Below are 17618 nucleotides of genomic sequence, written 5' to 3'. Positions count from 1 at the left end.
CACAATGCAGTTGGTTACATAATTAAAGGCCAAATTGGGGGAAATAATTAAGACTTGCATTTAAGAATCCCATCTTTTATTGTCTCTATCCAAATGTAACTGCTCAGAACGGCAATTTTATGTCCGGCAAAGCAAAAAACAAAAAAGCTGAACATAAGAAACCTTCTCTTGGCCTCTTGTTAAGGAAAGCTTTTGGGTACCTGCATCTGAGTCTCCATCTCCATATTTTCAATTTGGCAGTTCTGGCTACTGAGGAGTAACTTACAAATTGACTTAATGCATAAAAAATAATATTTAGGTTACTAATATATGTGAGTCTTGTTTAGAAATACAGCCTAGAAAAATGTGAGAGTTCTTTTTTCTCCAAGGTTTCTTTTTAATAGAAAAAAAGGATTATAATTTAATAGAAAAAAAGGATTATAATTTATAATTTATGTTGTTTGTAACATTTTCATTTCAAACAACATAAAATGGTTAAGATGTGAAAGAAACCAGTCTGTTTGGAAATACACTAAATTGAGAAATAAAGGAAAACTAGTATGTGAAAGAGTGGAGAAGTTTGTCTCAGTACAGGTAAATTCTAAGATTCAAAATGATCACAAATAAAGAACCAGAAACTGCTAATAGTGATAGTGCTTCAGATTTAGAAATGAGAATGACTAGCAGTTTTCTGTAGCAAAATCTGTATCCTGAGCCCTGACGCTCCCATCTCCTTTCCCCCCCTTTTCCCCATGAAAATTAGGGCTTTATCCAATCCAGTAAAAACCAAAAACCAGAATACGTTCTTTTCTTTGCTTTATTACAGTATTGACGGTTTTCTATTATTTTCAACATTAAATTTGTGCTAAACAGACAAGTAGGAAGAGATGAAAAATGGAGAATTACTGGTTGTTGGAGATGTAGCTGACCAGGGAAAAGGCTAACTCTGCCTCTTAAGTCAGGGCTTAAGACTTCTTCCTGTTTCTAGTAGAGGAACCCCCTTTTCTTCAGGCTTCTGCTCTGAAGGTACCTACTTCATGCCCTATCTTCTAAGAAATACCTACTTTTAGGGCAGTACCTTCTTGGAAGAGGCAGTGGCTTTTTTCTTGGCCCAGTTTTGAAAGCTGAGAGGAAGAAGAAAAAAGAGAATCAAGCAGGGCATGAAAGCAAAGATGACTCCCAGGAATCACACGCCAGCTGATTAGTGTGCCAATAGCTGACCAGGATGGTTGAAAGACAGAGGAAAAGAGCAACAGGAATCTAGCCTGATTGATAATTCACAAGGAGCATGTGGTTCTCTGCCCTACTGGAGATGAGTGAACAGCTGTACCATTTTCCAAAATGTCTGGACATCCTGTATGTCTGAAGGCCTGATACTATACCCAGATCTGAAAACTGAGCAAGAGTACCTCCTGAGTATCGGTCTTCCAGGTCTGATGGTAGAAACTCATATTGGCTTCAAGCATGATCTATTAGCTGACTTAGTGCATCCTTTGAAACATAGTAGTAAAAACTCATGGCATCAGCATCAAGAGGCCTTAAATTATTGGGTTCCTGTAGATGTAACTGAGGATGGCATTAACATCAAATAGATTGCTTAGACCTGCAGATACTTTAAGTTGCATTATCCTTGATAGGCAAGAGGCACCATTTTCAGGCCACACTCTTGTGCATTCCTTCATCAGGGGTATGCTCTTTCTCTCACCCCCTCATGATTACTGCTTCCTTATATAGGATCTCTCCTTGCTGTTCAGCAACTCTTATGACCCATTAGAGAGATTCCCATTAATAGTCATACATAATTTTTTATAACCCTAACCTCAGAGGGGTTAACTAAGAGGACTGGGGAGATGGGGGCCCTTTCAGAGGAGATTAGTATAAGGTGCTGCTAAGACCAGATCAATTTGTGCTGCAGATCATTTCCAAATTCCACTGAGGAGAAGAGACTGAACCCCCCAATTTCTGCTTGAATTCCACCCACTCTAGAGAATGCAAGATACAAAGGCACAAGCAACTAGAGATGTATAGAGGGCCCTAAGAATTTACCTAAGGAGGCCTAGGGCCGATAGTTTGTCTCCTACAGAACAGGAAATCAGAGGAGACAAATTACATACTTTACTATTAGCAGATGAGTTAGGGAACCCTGAGATACAGAGGCAGCCTCCTTCTGCCATCACAGTACACTAAGTTTGAAGAGCAACTACATCAGCAGCCTTAATGACAAAAGAACTGGTGGAACCATCTACTTTTATAAAATGTGATAAAATAGATAAGTTCATCTCTGGAGAGATGGTTTTTGGTCACTGGAAGATGAAGCTTACCATCCCACACTATTTAGAAGGAGGAGAACGTTAAGAGAGAAACCAAACAGCCAAGGCTCAGTATGTAAATTACTTTACTGGATTATGCTAATTAACCATTATATATTGTTCTTCCAGTGTCATGTGTTTTTGTTAGTGGTGAGTTCTAGTTATAGTGAAGTATTCAGTAAAGGAGTTGAACCACACTTAGTGCATACAACTGAAGGGAGGGGGTTTCCTTCATGGGACTGAAAAAAATCTTAAGTCCCACCTTCTGGCTAGAAGTGATGGAGTTAATCCTTTCCTGTTGAATCTATCTTTCAATGGCTAGTAACTTACTGTGAATTTACTTCATAGTAAATCCAAGTACCATTTATTATAATTAAGCAATTTGCAACTCCTTATAACAAAAATTAAAAACATTTAATTCAGTACAATAAATAATTTATAATTGTTGTCTGCATAAACCATACTTTTCAATTTAGTTTGTTGTGTGAGCAAACCAAATTGTACAAGTTTTGTAAAAAACAGTGATTTTATATCTGGAAATGGTGTTAAAAATTAAGCATTACATATGTTTTTGTTGTTCCAGAAATTTCCTTTTCTTTTTGAGCAAACCCTAAGGGAAAAAAACTTTTTTTAATTGATTCAAGATTTCTGAAAATGTTCCATCTTGAATCAGGTTGCTATGAAAGTGCAGGAGCAGGACCAGAAAACACAGTACTTAAACCTAGTTGCCGTTTGCTTAGCTTGCTAGTGAGTGAACTGTGAGCTTTTGGAAGATCACAGGAAATTGCTGGATGGTTTTGGTCAGAAAGCCACCAGCCAACAGGACACAGCAAATTAGTCTGAAGTGGATACACCTTCATTGGCTGGAATGTATATTCAATTTTAAAGCAGCCTTTTTTTCCTACTGCAGTGTAGCTTTAGTCTTACTGTAGCATGATAGTAAAAGCTAATTTCTTTTGTGATTTTGCAATCATTAACTTTTCATCCTTTCCACATCCATTAATTCAAAATTAGCAATTCCCTTCTGCTGTACTAGCAAGATTATGCTATGATATAGCATAAAAATAGGTGACTGTCTAAGCTATCTTGTTCTTTTCTTGGTGGAGGAATCTTAATTGCAACTAACTTCAAAATTTCCCTTTTTTTTTCTCTCTCTCCCCTTTTGCTTTGTATCTCTTTGCCTTGTCTTGTTTATTTTTTGCTTTGCTTTGCTTCTCTTGTTCATTCTTCTGTGGATGCTTTCTCTGTCTTGTTTGGGATTCCAAAAGGTGAAGATCTGGAAAGGAACGATGGAACTCCTGAGCGGCCTTATTACATGTCCTCTGCCTTGAGTGAAATCCTCCTGAAGGGAAGCCTAAAATCTTCCAAAAGTGCTGAGAGTCAAGAATAGGGACAGTGCACCAAATGGGAAAGGCGCATGCAGGTGCCCCACTGCAAGCCTTCTGTGTGCAGATGCTGTACCTTCATGGCAACACTGGGCAAATTTTGATATTCTGAGACACGATGGGTGCTCTTGAGTCTTGCATCAAGCAAGTGGCAGTTGGTGGTATATAATTTGTTTCTGTCCAGCAGATTTTCCAGCACCAAAGGAGAGGACCTGAAATTGGAGGGTGAATGTGTTTAATGTTGAAAAAATGCCTCAACATGATTGTACTGTTACTGTCTTTGTTATAGTTGCTCCTGGTACAGATATCCCATCAATCAAATGTACAAAGAACAACACCGAAACAATTCAAAATGAAGTAAAATTAATATCAACAGCAGTATATTAACAATTTCCATTACAATGGAAACTTTCAAAAACTGGACCTTTCTAGGTTCCAATTGCCCCCTCCATATTCCATGTGCAGCATTTCATAAGACAGTTAGCCCAGTCTAGCAACATCTTGAGGCTTAAGAAAGCAGCTGTTTTGAAATAAATGAAATGAAAGCAAAGACAAAGGCTTGCTTGCTTAATAGTCCTTTCCTTTGGTCAAACAGATTTTCGAATTAGGATACAACTGGACTGGAGTTGTATGCAACCAGAGGCAAAAAGTGAGATGAGAATAAACACAATGAGCACCATTTCTCTTTCAAATTAGTTTCAGCTCCTTAGAAATCTCTTGCTTCACTTTGAGTGCTGGCTCGAACTATTAGCAAGCCCCTTCAGGGTAAGAAGTCCTTGGAGGGGCTTCTTCTGCCTTTCTGTATCCCTGCATTATATAGAGATGTGGTCAACAAAAGGCATCAAAGATTAACACAACCGTTTTAAAGGGGGAATGCTAAAACAAATCTGAGATCAAGCCAGTTCTTTTCTATTAGCATATTTCACATGCAACACTTGGTGTTTTCCTACCTATGAATAAGAAAAGGTATTATCTAGAGAAGTTTAATTTCAGAAAAGAGGCAAAGAATAATTTTCAAATGTGAATGATAAACAGGAAAACTACCTTTGCTTTGCTAAAGACAGTTCCTGAACAAGGAAACTATTATTAAAAAGTTTCTTTTTATCCCATGGAAAGAAAAGACCTCAGATTTCATGGACATGCCTGGAATCTTTGAGAATGGCAAGATTTATCCCCTCACTTTAAGACAGGGTTTTAAAAAGTCTCCCTAACCAAATCATCTTTGGGGAAAAAACTACAGTCTTTCCTGTTGAATAGCAGAAGGGGCAAATTCTCAAATCAGAATCCTTTTCAGTCTAATTATGTATGTCTGTTGTATGTACTTATCTGCTCATGGTGAGATCTGATCTCTACTGCAAGCAGTGGTCAAGTTCCCTTTGATTTCCACAAGTCAGGAGTTACTCCTATGTGTATTTGCATGCCTGGACTATCATCCTTCTGCTAGTCCTGAAGTGATCTTTTCACATCCCTTTGCTTGGGGGGATTTGTGTCTCTGCAGTGGAAGACCTGGAGCGCAATGATGGCTCTACCGAGAAGCCTTACTTCATGTCATCTAACTTGAGAAAACTCCTGAAGAAGACTAATAAACAGACAGATGCATGACTTGATGACTTGACATCCCTGTCTTTCCATGAGACAGAATGAAGTGAACCAACTTGAGTTAATGTCAAGAAAGAGCAGCATCTGTGAGGTTACAATATCTTCCCCTTGCTGTGCCAGATAACAGTAGCTTGGGCAAATTGGACACCTCTCTTCTTGTATATTTTGGTTTTGGAGTGTAGAGGTTTTTATTTGTTTTGCATTTTGCAGTGATAAATTAGCCACAGGTTACAACAGCTATAGCATATACAGCATACTAGATCAGTGTGAAATATTTGCCACCAGTTAAGAAAGCCATCCTACTGTTTGTTGGGCCTGGACTGTAGAAGTGTTGAGTTGGCACTTCTTGCTTGCTAATACAGACAGAGTAAATTGTATAGACAGTGCTAAGTGATCCAATGAAGCTACATTTGATCCAATTTAGTTATTAACCATCTGTTCCAAAAGTTTTTATTTTTCTTGTAATGGCATTTATTTCATTGACCACTTAAGAAGGTCACCTTAAAGGTATTGATGACCCCAGGAAGGGTTTTAATATTATATACTGATGTTTATGGAAAAATGTATTTATTTTCTACAATTTATGTAACCTGTCCTTCGCTGCCACTCCATATTCTGAAGACAATTTAATAATGAAACCAAACACAATTAATAAAAAGTAAATCTAGGTAAGAAAATGTTATTCTAGGAAAAGATTGTTGGAACTGGAGAAGGAAAATTTGGCAATAGCTTTGTTTTTTTTAATGAAAATCATCAATCATATTCTTGAGAATACATGTAAAATAAAATTAGCATGAAATATAAAACAAATCAATATATGACAAGAAAGGAGCCATAATAATATAAAAGGTTCAGAATTATCAGTAATTTACTTTGAAATTTCTATCAAAAAAGCCATCTATTTTTAAAGTGCCCAAGTAGATTTAACTTAATTTTTGCTTTTTTATATTTTATTTCCTATATTGCTGTACTTTTCACAGAAAATATAACTGAAATATTAAACATTTTGTTTTGTAAATTTGTTTAGTATTTTTTATCACACAAAGTACTATAATCAATATAGATGCCTGCAAATTGCCTTTAGAAATGTTTATCTTGTCTTCCTGTCCCTAAACCTAGTCTTCTAGCTTTAAGCTTGGGGAGGACTTAAAGATTTTCTTTCAAAATTTCTTTCTTTCTTTTAACTGAAACCTAGTATGTATTCCTTGCAAAATAGGCAAGGTGTATCAGATAAGTGGCATAATTTCATTTCAGGAACTCGAACAGATTCAATAATCTTGGGGTGAAATTAACATTACATTAGCAAACTCCATAAAAACTCCCACAAAATTCTGCTCATTTTTAGCCAGGTGTGATAAGAGATCTCAGATCCACTGATTATTTCACCATGGTGACTTGTGCAGGCACAACTTGTTTCACCCCAGAATTATATTTGTATTGAGTGGTAATATGATTTATCATAATTAAGCTATTAATTATACCAGGGAAAACTGTCATGGAACTAGCTTTCTTTTAAAGAACAGTTAGGGAGAATTGTATACCATGGATGGATTTATTAAACCTATGTTATGCTGCACAGAGATGTTAAAGAATTGAGTGGGCCTCTTGTGATCCCATTCTGCTGACTCTCTTCTCTGTATGACTCCTGTACAAACACTTCATAACATAATAGAGGATGAGATTGGCACTTACAGACTAGTTTTTGGAAGAAATACATGATAGGTCTAATCAAATCCCATTAATGCAAATCATATTAAGGCCCATTAATGCAAATGAACACAGACAGCAGATGGTTATATATTTGGAACTAGGTACTTCTCTGCTAAAGTGATGCTACAAGCTGCTCTTGATTACACAAGTGCAAATTCTAATTTCACCCGCCATAAGAAAAACCACCACCAATAGCCATACAGAACGCATGCTAAGGTGGTGCTTGTAAGGTCTGGACATCCATCCAATTTTTTTCCCCCTGAAAGGGCAGCGTACCTATCAATGAAACAGCCACTAGATAATACCCGAGTTCATCTCTTGAGTGTAACATAGTAACCTGGATTTATGCATCCTAGATGAACCTGGAGTTCCAAGAAAGGGGATTTGGTGTGAAAGATGTTACAGGCTGTGGGGTGCTGTTGGGTACATCCACATATTTTATTCAAAATTATTTTTGACCTGTTGGCTGGTCAGCCTATTGACCTTTAGATGGCAGCAAAAAGTGTTTCACTAAAAATCACTAGGTGGTACCCAATTCCTTGTCTGGATTTCTGCAGCTGAAATACAGTTGCTGGGTAAGTGGTGTTGAAGAGCTAGAGTTTAAGAAAGCACTACTGATTCTAGTATTACATACAATGATCATTCAAAGAGGAGAGGGAACAAAAGGCTGTTGGTTGAAGCCATATCTGTACCAGGTTACATTCTAAGCATACATTATGTTAAGATGAACATTTAAAATAAGAGGAAATATGTCAGGGCTTCCCACAGGACAGTGGGATTAGGAAGGGAGTTCCCTACTGCACAGACCTCCACAGCATGAGAGCTTAGTTTTTCCAATTAAAGTGTCAGTCTTGTCAGTCTCAGAGTTTCACACACTTGGTCAACAGTTAACTCATCAGTCTTTAAAAAGAAAACTCAAGTAGCTGGAAGCTGAGGTTCTAGTCTCCCTTCCAGAGAAAACACTACAGAACAAGCTTGAAGCCCAGGGACCCATTGGAAGGGAGTAGCCTCACAGCAGACCTGCCTGGCCTGCTGTAGCAGAACAGATCACTGCTCTTAACCACATCACCTCAAATCATGTGCCATGGATTTGTTTGGGTAGTAGGAGGCTTTCTATTGTTCCAGTGAAAATGCTAGAACATCTTGCATCAGTGCTTCGGCCTGCTTCATCAGTGGGCTGCCTCCAAGACTTCATTGTGAGAACATAACCTCAGCAAATGGTAAGTGTGGCATCTACACACCACAGAGGCAGGCTGTATGATAGATTTTAAACTTCCTTTATAATTGCTATTGCTATATCTTCCTGGAGAATTAATGAAATCACTTTGCTCCACTTCTATGGCTTCAGACTCTTAGAAACATTATGATTAGGTTCACAATGTATTAGATTCACACAACACTCCAAGTTAAAACCAAAGAAACTACATTATGGCTTGGTGCAATGTATGAACTCGTTATCAAGTCAATCTATCAATCCCTTGTGAACCCTGCAGTGGTAAAACTCTTCAGGAGATCAAGGGGCTGTGGACATTTGCACTGATGTAGTTGTACTGAAGAAACCATCAAAATTGACTCAATTACTGAACAGCTATTTCATCAAGGAATGTAATGTACAAGGAGTCATTTCATTAGCAATGTCATTTTCAAGGATAACAGCAACAGTGAGATAAGGGCAGTTCAAGTAGGTTAGTGCAGCTTTGGCCTGAAATGGACAATATACACAGGTTTGGAAGGGTGGTATCTGCTCCCTTTAAAGGATAACAGTCCACATGTTGGTGAATTGTGTTCCCACTGAAAAGTTGGATAGTTAGTGAAAAGTTCCTAGGCTCCTGTAGCGTCCCTTTAAAGAAGGAACACTTCCGATTTTGGGGTCACTGTTGTGGTAGAAAAACCAGTTTTTATCTGCAGCACTAAGACTCCCACATGAGCACCTGCGTGTGTATATTAAATTGGTCATTAGTCTCCCTTTGCTTTGACAGGATGGTACCTGAGGTACTTAGTCCATCATCTGAATATACCCTGCTATTATTTAAAGCCCATATTTATTCCCTTTACACTCAGGTTAGCTTACCAGAAGTCATTACAGGCTTGCCATGATTATAAATGATAACATTTGTCATTTAGTTGTGTAGCTAGCAGGGGCATATTCAGCCTACTACCTGGTGGTTCCTCATCTCTTAACTAAATAATCATATGGTATGACCGTGATATGAAAAATCACAGGGAAGCTTGGCAAAATTTGACTGAACAAACGTTAGGAGTCCTACTGAATTTTTGCTGGGTGTACTGCCATTTGTTTTAATTACAGTTGTAATTAAGTTGAAATAATCTATTTTAATTGTTGTACGCTGCCCAGAGTCACCTTGTGTGAGATGGGTGGCTATATAAATTTGATAGATAGATAGATAGATAGATAGATAGATAGATAGATAGATAGATAGATAGATAGATAGATAAGGCAAACAATAGTAATTCTTGTATCTGTTGGTGAATTGGTAGATTGTTTTTGATTTCTATATAGTCAGTAGATTACTCAAACATCCATTTTTTGGAGTTGGGCAGCCTTAACAATTCTAAATACAGTGGTACCTTGGTTCATGAACTTAATTCGTTCCGCGACTCTGGTCGTGACCCGAATTGGTTGCAACCCGAATCAAATTTTCCCATAAGATTCAATGTAATTACGGTTAATCCGTTCTGAACCATTTTTTTTTTTAAACCACAAAAATATGACACAAAGTACAGTACGAAGAGAGAGAACGCTAACCTTGCTCGATGCGACTTCTGGGATGGAGGACAGGAAGGTGGGTGGGGAGGCGGTTATTGCTTGGAGGGAGAGTCCCCATCCCTACAGGAAGCCACGACCACGTGTCACAGGAGGGAAAATGGCTGCAGATCCTGTTCGTCACCCGATCTGGCGTTCGCGAACAGAAGCAAAATTTTGCGAACGGAGCTGTTCGTGACCCGAATTGGTCATGAACAGAAGCGTTCGTGACCCGAGGTACCACTGTAATAATAATTATTATCCTTATTAATCTTAATTTTATACCTTTTTCCATGATCACATTGATTCAGATGACAATCTCTGAGAAAAAGGAGTGGTGGATTGTGCTTGAAACAAAATGTGTGGTCCAAATATGAAACAAAATGGCTATTTGTTCCAAATACAGATTGAAACATGGTGTTTTGTTGGCAGGGGAGAAGGAGGGAGTGATGCACATCAGCCTTGCCCTACTTTCTCTGTAAAATCATTACAGAATCCCTTTGGGTTGTTTTTGTTTGAGACATGGCTGAAACAGAACAGGAATGGTTGATCAGAATATCCAGAACACAATATGTTTGTTTCAGATTTGCGCATGCCCCTAAATTCTACTATTCTCATTGATTAAACCTTTGTCTCTAGTACCATATCCAACGTTGGCACATTTAAAAAAAAAATTAGGGAAAACAGGACCAGTGCAAAGATGGACATTCAGGGCGTTGGAAAGTAGGTTTTAGAAAGAGCAATTGAAGGAACTGCATACATTTTGCCTTGAGAAGACAGGACTGAAGGGGAATGTGATAGCACCTTTCAAATACCTAATGGGAGATCACTTAGAAGATGGTCAACTGATATTCCCTATCACCCAAAGTGCAGGTCATAGAATAATGGATTTAAGTTACAGGAAGGCAAAATTCCAATTAAATATTAGAGCAAACTTCCCAATAGTAACAATGCGACCAATTAGCAAGAATACTGGTAATTTCCTTTTCAACTGATTATGTGCCATCAAGTTGTTTTTGACTCCTACCAACCAAAATCATAGATTTTCTCCATGATTCCTTAGCCTGTTCTTTCAAGTCTCCCAATGGTGCATTCATCGCCACTGTAATTGAGTCCACCCATCTTGCTGCTGGTCATCATCTTCTTCTCTTTCCTTCCACCTTTCCCAGCATTAGAGCCTTCTCCAGGGTACTAGATCTTCGCATAATGTGTCCAAAGTAGGGTAATTTGAGCCCGGTTATTTGTGCCTCGAGTGAGAACTCAGTGTTGATTTGTTTGATGATCCATTATTTTGTTTTCTTAGCTATCCATGGTATTCTCAGGAGTCTTTTCCAACACCAAGTTCAAAGACGTTCGATACTTTTCCTTTCCTGCTTCTTCAAAATCCATTCCCTTTCAATGGAGGGGTTCAACAGGAACATGGACAGCAATACCTGGGCAATGTTTTAATTTACACATTGAAAAGGGAGTTGAACTTGATGGCATTCCAAGTATGAGTCTATTAATTAAAAATGCAAATAAAGGGGGTAGTACTGCTCAATATGTTTATAATGGTTAGGAAGTAGGTTACTTGAGAAGATTGCTTCTTGCAGTAACCTTATACTTTGGTTTCTTGATTATAAAGTATTATTGAAATAATTTTGAATAGATAAATTCTCTTGGCTATCAAAGGAGTTTTATATCACTACTAGCACTGAGATACTGCAGGATTTTTATTGTGACTGTTATGGATATTTACTAAAATTTAGCATATGAAGATTCTCCATGTGACAATTATCAAGTTCCTTTCAATGCAGAATAAAAATGGTTTCAACTACATAATCTCTGAAGTACTGTAAATGGGAACAAGGACTGGGAATAATCAACATTTCAGTGGTTAACATGCCCCTATCTGATATAAAGTGACTGAAATGAAGTTGATACACTTTTATACTTTATACATTGGAAACTATCAAATTCAATGAAAAGGAGTTATCAGTATCTGTACTTTTCTTCAACAAGGACAATAACATCTGGAAACAGGGCTTTATATTTTATTACTACATTGCCCCTTAACTTGTTGTCTTTTACTTTTTTATTATCTTATGAGCAGAGACTATTTTGTTCTGGTTACTTATATAAGTATGCTGTTCTGAGAGCCTTTTTAGCTGAAGGGGAAGAGAGTTGACAATGCAATCCTTCAAATTACTAAATAAGAAATTCCTGCCTAAGTTAAGGAAAGCAAAGGAAAGGAAATTTCATGAGTTAAATTATCAACTTAAGAACACACATTGAAATTATATGTCAATTATGTACTTGCAGTTACTCAACCAAATTACTCCCTTGTATTGTTAATGGAATATACACAGCAATATGGGATTGTGTCAGATTATCAAATCAAGGAAAATAAAACTCAAATGTTGACATGGAATTTAATGAAGGAAAAAAGCAATACCTACTTCTTTTAATAAGGTTTGACATTACTGTAAAAAAGGTCGTATACTTAGGAATTTATTTGACAAAAAATAAGGGATTTATTTTAAAATAAGTATTTACAGAGGTGGAAACATGTAATAGCAGATATTTCCAGATGGAAAAAATAAACTTGTAAAATCTGAGTTTCTTTATGCGCAAAATCTGTACTTCAACTTTATAAGATTTCTAAATTAAAAGGGACTTTTAGTAATATGAATAGAAGTTATTGTACTTCCTAATCTCCGGTGATTTATACTTAAAATTTCTGTGATTTATACTTCATTGACCATGGTTCCCAATATTCTTTGTTCAGAGCTTAATAAAAATCTTCAGGCTTCTAAAACAATATAGTTATTCACAATCAACAATTGGTATACTGGAAAATTATAACCTCTGTAACATTTGTAAACCCTTTGCTTATTAATTTGTATCTGATTCTTTTATTTTTTCTTGTACCTTTCCTTTGCTTGTCTTTATATTTTCCTTGAAATGTCATTCATGTGAATTTCCTGCCTAAAAGCCCATCCACAATGAGATATAAGTTGCTCTATTATACCCACTAGTCTGGCGAAAAGCTCCATTTTACTCAAAAGGCCTTGATTCTGAGATTGCAATGTAAATGAGCTAAAATCCCAACAGTTATTCATGAAAGTAGGTGGGATTAGCCCAGCATAAGATAACAATGATTTTATGTATTTCTGTGGGGCACTGCATCAAAAACATTGGATCTTTACCCTACCTTAGAAAATCAGGCTTGGGGGCACCTGTGAATCACAACTGACCAAAGAAATTCCAATCTCTGCACCCCGTTTTGTCTCTGGATGGCGTTGCATTGCCCTTGAAGGAGCAGGTCCACACCTTAGGGATCCTTCTGGATTTGGAGCTCCTGCTAGATCAGCAAGTAGAAGCTGTGGCCACAGGGGCTTTGCCCAGCTTTGGCTGGGGTGCCATTTGTGGCCTTACTTAGGTTGTGAGGATCTGGCTTCAGTGGCACCTGCCCTCATTACCACCAGATTAGACTACTTTGGTGTGTTCTACATGGGGCTGCCTGTAAAGATCATCTTCAGTTGATGCAAAATGCAGTGGCCTGGGTACTCACAGGTGTCTGCTGGTGAGCACACATTACACCTGTTTTGCAGACTCTGCATTGTTTTCCTGTTTAGCTTCTGGGTGCAATTTAAGGTGTGGGTTTTAACTTTTAAATCCCTTTATGACTTGGCTCCAGGTTATTTACAAGACTGCATCTCTCTATGATACTCAGTTTAACCTTGTTGATTGTGCCAAGGGAAGCAACTGGGTGTCCCCCATTTTTAAGAGGTCAGGGTGCTCAAACCCCAGAACTTTCTCCATAATGGGGCTGCCTTTCTGGAATGACCACTTGCTGGCTGTTTGTTTGTCCCCAACATTATCTCCCTTCCATAGAAAGTTGAAAACTGAACTTTTCTAGAGGATTGTGGGGGCATAATGTCAGGTAATATATAGTTGCGTTTTTAATGTACTTTCCTATATATTTTCAGTATTCTTATGTTCTGTTTTATTGTGAGCCACCAGCAACATATAAATCTGATAGATAAATAAATAAAATTGTACAAATTAGAGTAATGAACAAAATATATTAACATAGGAAGATGTTATTGCATTACACTTATATATACAATTTGACTAAGGAGTTACACATTTTGGCAATACCTGTAATTAAGATGTTGAACACTGTACAAGTAAGTTTTCCATATTATATTGAGATGTAGATGCTCAACAGCCCATCAGACTTGCTTCTCACAAATAAAATTGAATGTGTTGTATTAAGAAAAATAGCGTTAGCTCACACAAAAGAACCTCTGCAATTTCATTTCGGTTCCCCATCCCATGTAATGTACATCCTTCAAGCATGTTTCCTGCTGGCAACCCAATCTTTTCAGACACTGGAAATTCAGTTCTTTTCCTCTCACACTACTAGAAACTGGGGTTATCCAATAAAACTGAATGGTAGGAGAGTTCATTTTCAAGCTGGAATTTGCTGCCACGAGATATGGTTATGAGATCACCTTAAATGCCTTTAAAATATTAAATTCACAGACGGCAAGTTTATCAATGGCTGCTTCTCATTATGGATATACACCACAAGGATTTTGGTGAACTGTTAGCATTCCTCACCACTGGCTGTACTAGAAGTAGGAACTATAGTTCAACAAAACCCAGAGGGCAATAGGTTGCTTGCCCTTCATATGGGAAATCGAATTGGCTTCTGCGGGAACAGCCTTCAGGCTATCCAGCATTGATTTTCTTACATTTTTAAAGTTTGTTCTTAGTTTTTACACTCTTTATTTCAGTCTAAATCTTATATTTTGATTACTTAAATGTTCTTAACACAAGACTGCCCTTGAAGATGAGTTAGAAACTTCAGTGGTACAGAATGCTGCTGCTTGTTAATTGGCCAGCATACAAATTGGGAGCTGTATTCTGTTTATTGCCTATGGCTTTGAAGCATAATTCAGGTTAGTGCTATTAACTTTGAAGGCTCTTTCATGAGGCCTTGGTGGGCAGAATAGTATGAGCTGTCCCCTCTAACAACAGACATTCTCTTTTGCTTAGTGACTGTTGAGTTTAGATTCCATTTAATATTCTATATTTTTATTATGTGTAACTATATATATATACTGTAATTATATGTATTCTCTCTCTCTCTCTCTCTATATATATATATAAATTCTATATGCTTTTAAATATTGCTATTTTTATGACGTTGCTATTTTATTGTAATACTGTAAATACTGTTTTATTGTAATACTGTAATACTGTTTAACCCATTTTACGAAGTCTGGGATGTATCCCACTCTGTTGGCTTCAAATTATCCCAGGAAAAATATTTATTAGCCCAGGAAAAATAAGACACACAAAATAAAATTTGAAAGCTCACTGGAATGCTTCTTCTAGCATCAGCTTGGAACAGGTATATGGTGCTGTGAAAAGGAAATGGCTATACACAGAAGGATCTTCTCAGTTTTGGCATCCCCACTAGAGATTTCCCTGTCTTTGATGTTTATCAGGCATTGTTGAAAGTTGAGTTTCATCAACTGTTTGGGAAATACCTTATCACTAGTGCTGTTACTACCATTTGATGTTTTGTGTATTTAGTATGGGTTTAAAGGTTTGTGGTTTTATATTGATAATTTTACATTTATGAACATACACACACAATAGATGAATAAGGAGTTATTATTTTGTATTTTCATTTACATCCAATAGGCCTTATTCTGTACATTTTACTGTGTTCTATTAGTTATACTGTATAACGTGCGGGCTTTAGGGTACAATCCTGTTTTAAGTCAGACTACATAAAGAGAAAATAATACATATGAAATATATGGTATCACTATTTCAATAGAGAATGTTAAAATAAAATTCAGTAAATGATTTTTGTTACATATTACATAGTAATTTTCCTTCCCAAATTTGCTCCACTAGTTACAGGTGAAACTCAAAAAATTAGAATATCGTGCAAATGTTCATTTATGTCAGTAAGGCAACTCAAACGGTGAAACCGAGATAGATGCATTACATGCAAAGCAAGATATGTCAAGCCTTACTTTGGTATAATTGTGATGATTATGGCATACAGCTTATGAAAACCCCAAATTCACAATCTCAGAAAATTAGAATAGTGTGAAAAGGTTCAATATTCCAGGCTCAAAGTGTCCCACTCTAATCAGCTAATGAATCCATAACACCTGCAAAGGGTTCCTGAGCCTTTAAATGGTCTCTCAGGCTGGTTCAGTAGGAATCACAAGCATGGGAAAGACTGCTGACCTGACAGTTGTGCAGAAAACCATCATTGACACCCTCCATAAGGAGGGAAAGCCCCAAAAGGTAATTGCAAAAGAAGTTGGATGTTCCCAAAGTGCTGTATCAAAGCACATCAATAGAAGGTTATTTGGAAGGGAAAAGTGTGGTAGAAAAAGGTGCACAAGCAGCAGGGATGACCGCAGCCTGGAGAGGATTGTCAGGAAAAAGCCATTCAAAAGTGTTGGGGACTTTCACAAGGAGTGGACTGAGGCTGGAGTTAGTGCATCAAGAGCCACCACACACAGACGGATCCTGGACATGGGCTTCAAATGTCGTATTCCTCTTGTCAAGCCGCTCCTGAACAACAAACAATGTCAGAAGCGTCTTACCTGGGCTACAGAAAAAAAGAACTGGTCTGTTGCCCAGTGGTCCAAAGTCCTCTTTTCTGATGAGAGCAACTTTTGCATCTCATTTGGGAACCAAGGCCCAGAGTCTGGAGGAAGAATGGAGAGGCACACAATGCACGATGCTTGAAGTCCAGTGTGAAGTTTCCACAGTCTGTGTTGATTTGGGGAGCCATGTCATCTGCTGGTGTTGGTCCACTGTGCTTCATTAAGTCCAGGGTCAACGCAGCCGTCTACCAGGAGGTTTTGGAGCACTTCATGCTTCCTTCCGCAGACAAGCTTTATGGGGATGCTGACTTCATTTTCCAGCAGGACTTGGCACCTGCCCACACTGGCAAAAGTACCAAAACCTGGTTCAATGTCCATGGGATTACTGTGCTTGATTGGCCAACAAACTCGCCTGACCTGAACCCTATAGAGAATCTATGGGGCATTGCCAAGAGAAAGATGAGGGACGTGGAACCAAACAATGCAGCGGAGCTGAAGGCCGCTATTGAAGCATCCTGGTCTTCCATAACACCTCAGCAGTGCCACAGGCTGATAGCATCCATGCCACGCCGCATTGCGGCAGTCATTGCTGCAAAAGGGGCCCAAAGCAAGTACTGAGTACATATGCATGCTTATACTTTGCAGAGGTCCGATATTGTTCTATTTCCAGTCCTTGCGTTATTGATGTCATGTAATATTCTAATTTTCTGAGATTGTGAATTTGGGGTTTTCATAAGCTGTACGCCATAATCATCACAATTATACCAAAGTAAGACTTGACATATCTTGCTTTGCATGTAATGCATCTATCTCATATGTTGGTTTCACCTTTTGAGTTGCCTTACTGACATAAATGAACATTTGCACGATATTCTAATTTTTCGAGTTTCACCTGTATGTACGACTTCGCAGCCAGCATGGCTCAGTTGGAAAAGAGAAAACAAGAGGACTGTTAAATAGGTTTTCCTGCGGTGGTGTTGATCGAAAACAAAAGCCTCTTTTTACCAGTTCTAGTTGCAACGCTGGTTATGCACAAATAGTGGAAGTATCATGAAATAGATTAAGATTGGTAGAATCTGCGCATCACCGTGAAATATTCGTCTGACTAAACGTACATACAGACACATCGGATGTGCTGTTTGTGCACGGGCAACGCGCATTTTTAAGTTTGCAGATGCCTTCAGCGCTCCACATAAAAGCAGTATTTGTGAATACCATGTCCAATAAAACTAAAGTTAGAGAG

General features: G+C 37.9%; 1 protein-coding gene across 6 annotated transcripts in view; it reads left to right on the top strand.

The window, feature by feature from the left end:
• The window catches only part of SLC44A2 (solute carrier family 44 member 2 (CTL2 blood group)), a 55592-nt gene extending 49302 nt beyond the window's left edge, over positions 1-6290 (top strand). For 3 of the 6 annotated variants that reach the window (XM_088137583.1, XM_088137586.1, XM_007430198.3), the window contains exon 22: positions 3557-6290. In XM_088137583.1, the coding sequence (XP_087993709.1) occupies positions 3557-3678 (122 nt within the window). In that variant the 3' untranslated portion in view covers positions 3679-6290. The remainder of the gene's footprint in view (positions 1-3556) is intronic. The other 3 variants (XM_088137587.1, XM_007430199.3, XM_088137585.1) reach the window with 2 other exon arrangements.
• The last annotated feature ends 11328 nt before the right edge of the window (positions 6291-17618 follow it).

The sequence above is a fragment of the Python bivittatus genome, unplaced genomic scaffold, assembly GCF_059951505.1.
Source record: "Python bivittatus isolate LINGU-HERP-01145 unplaced genomic scaffold, Pbiv_v1 ctg000220_np1212, whole genome shotgun sequence".
Taxonomy (NCBI): domain Eukaryota; kingdom Metazoa; phylum Chordata; class Lepidosauria; order Squamata; family Pythonidae; genus Python; species Python bivittatus.
The sequence above is the reverse complement of the archived record's forward strand: the minus strand, read 5'-3'. Positions and strand labels throughout refer to the sequence as shown.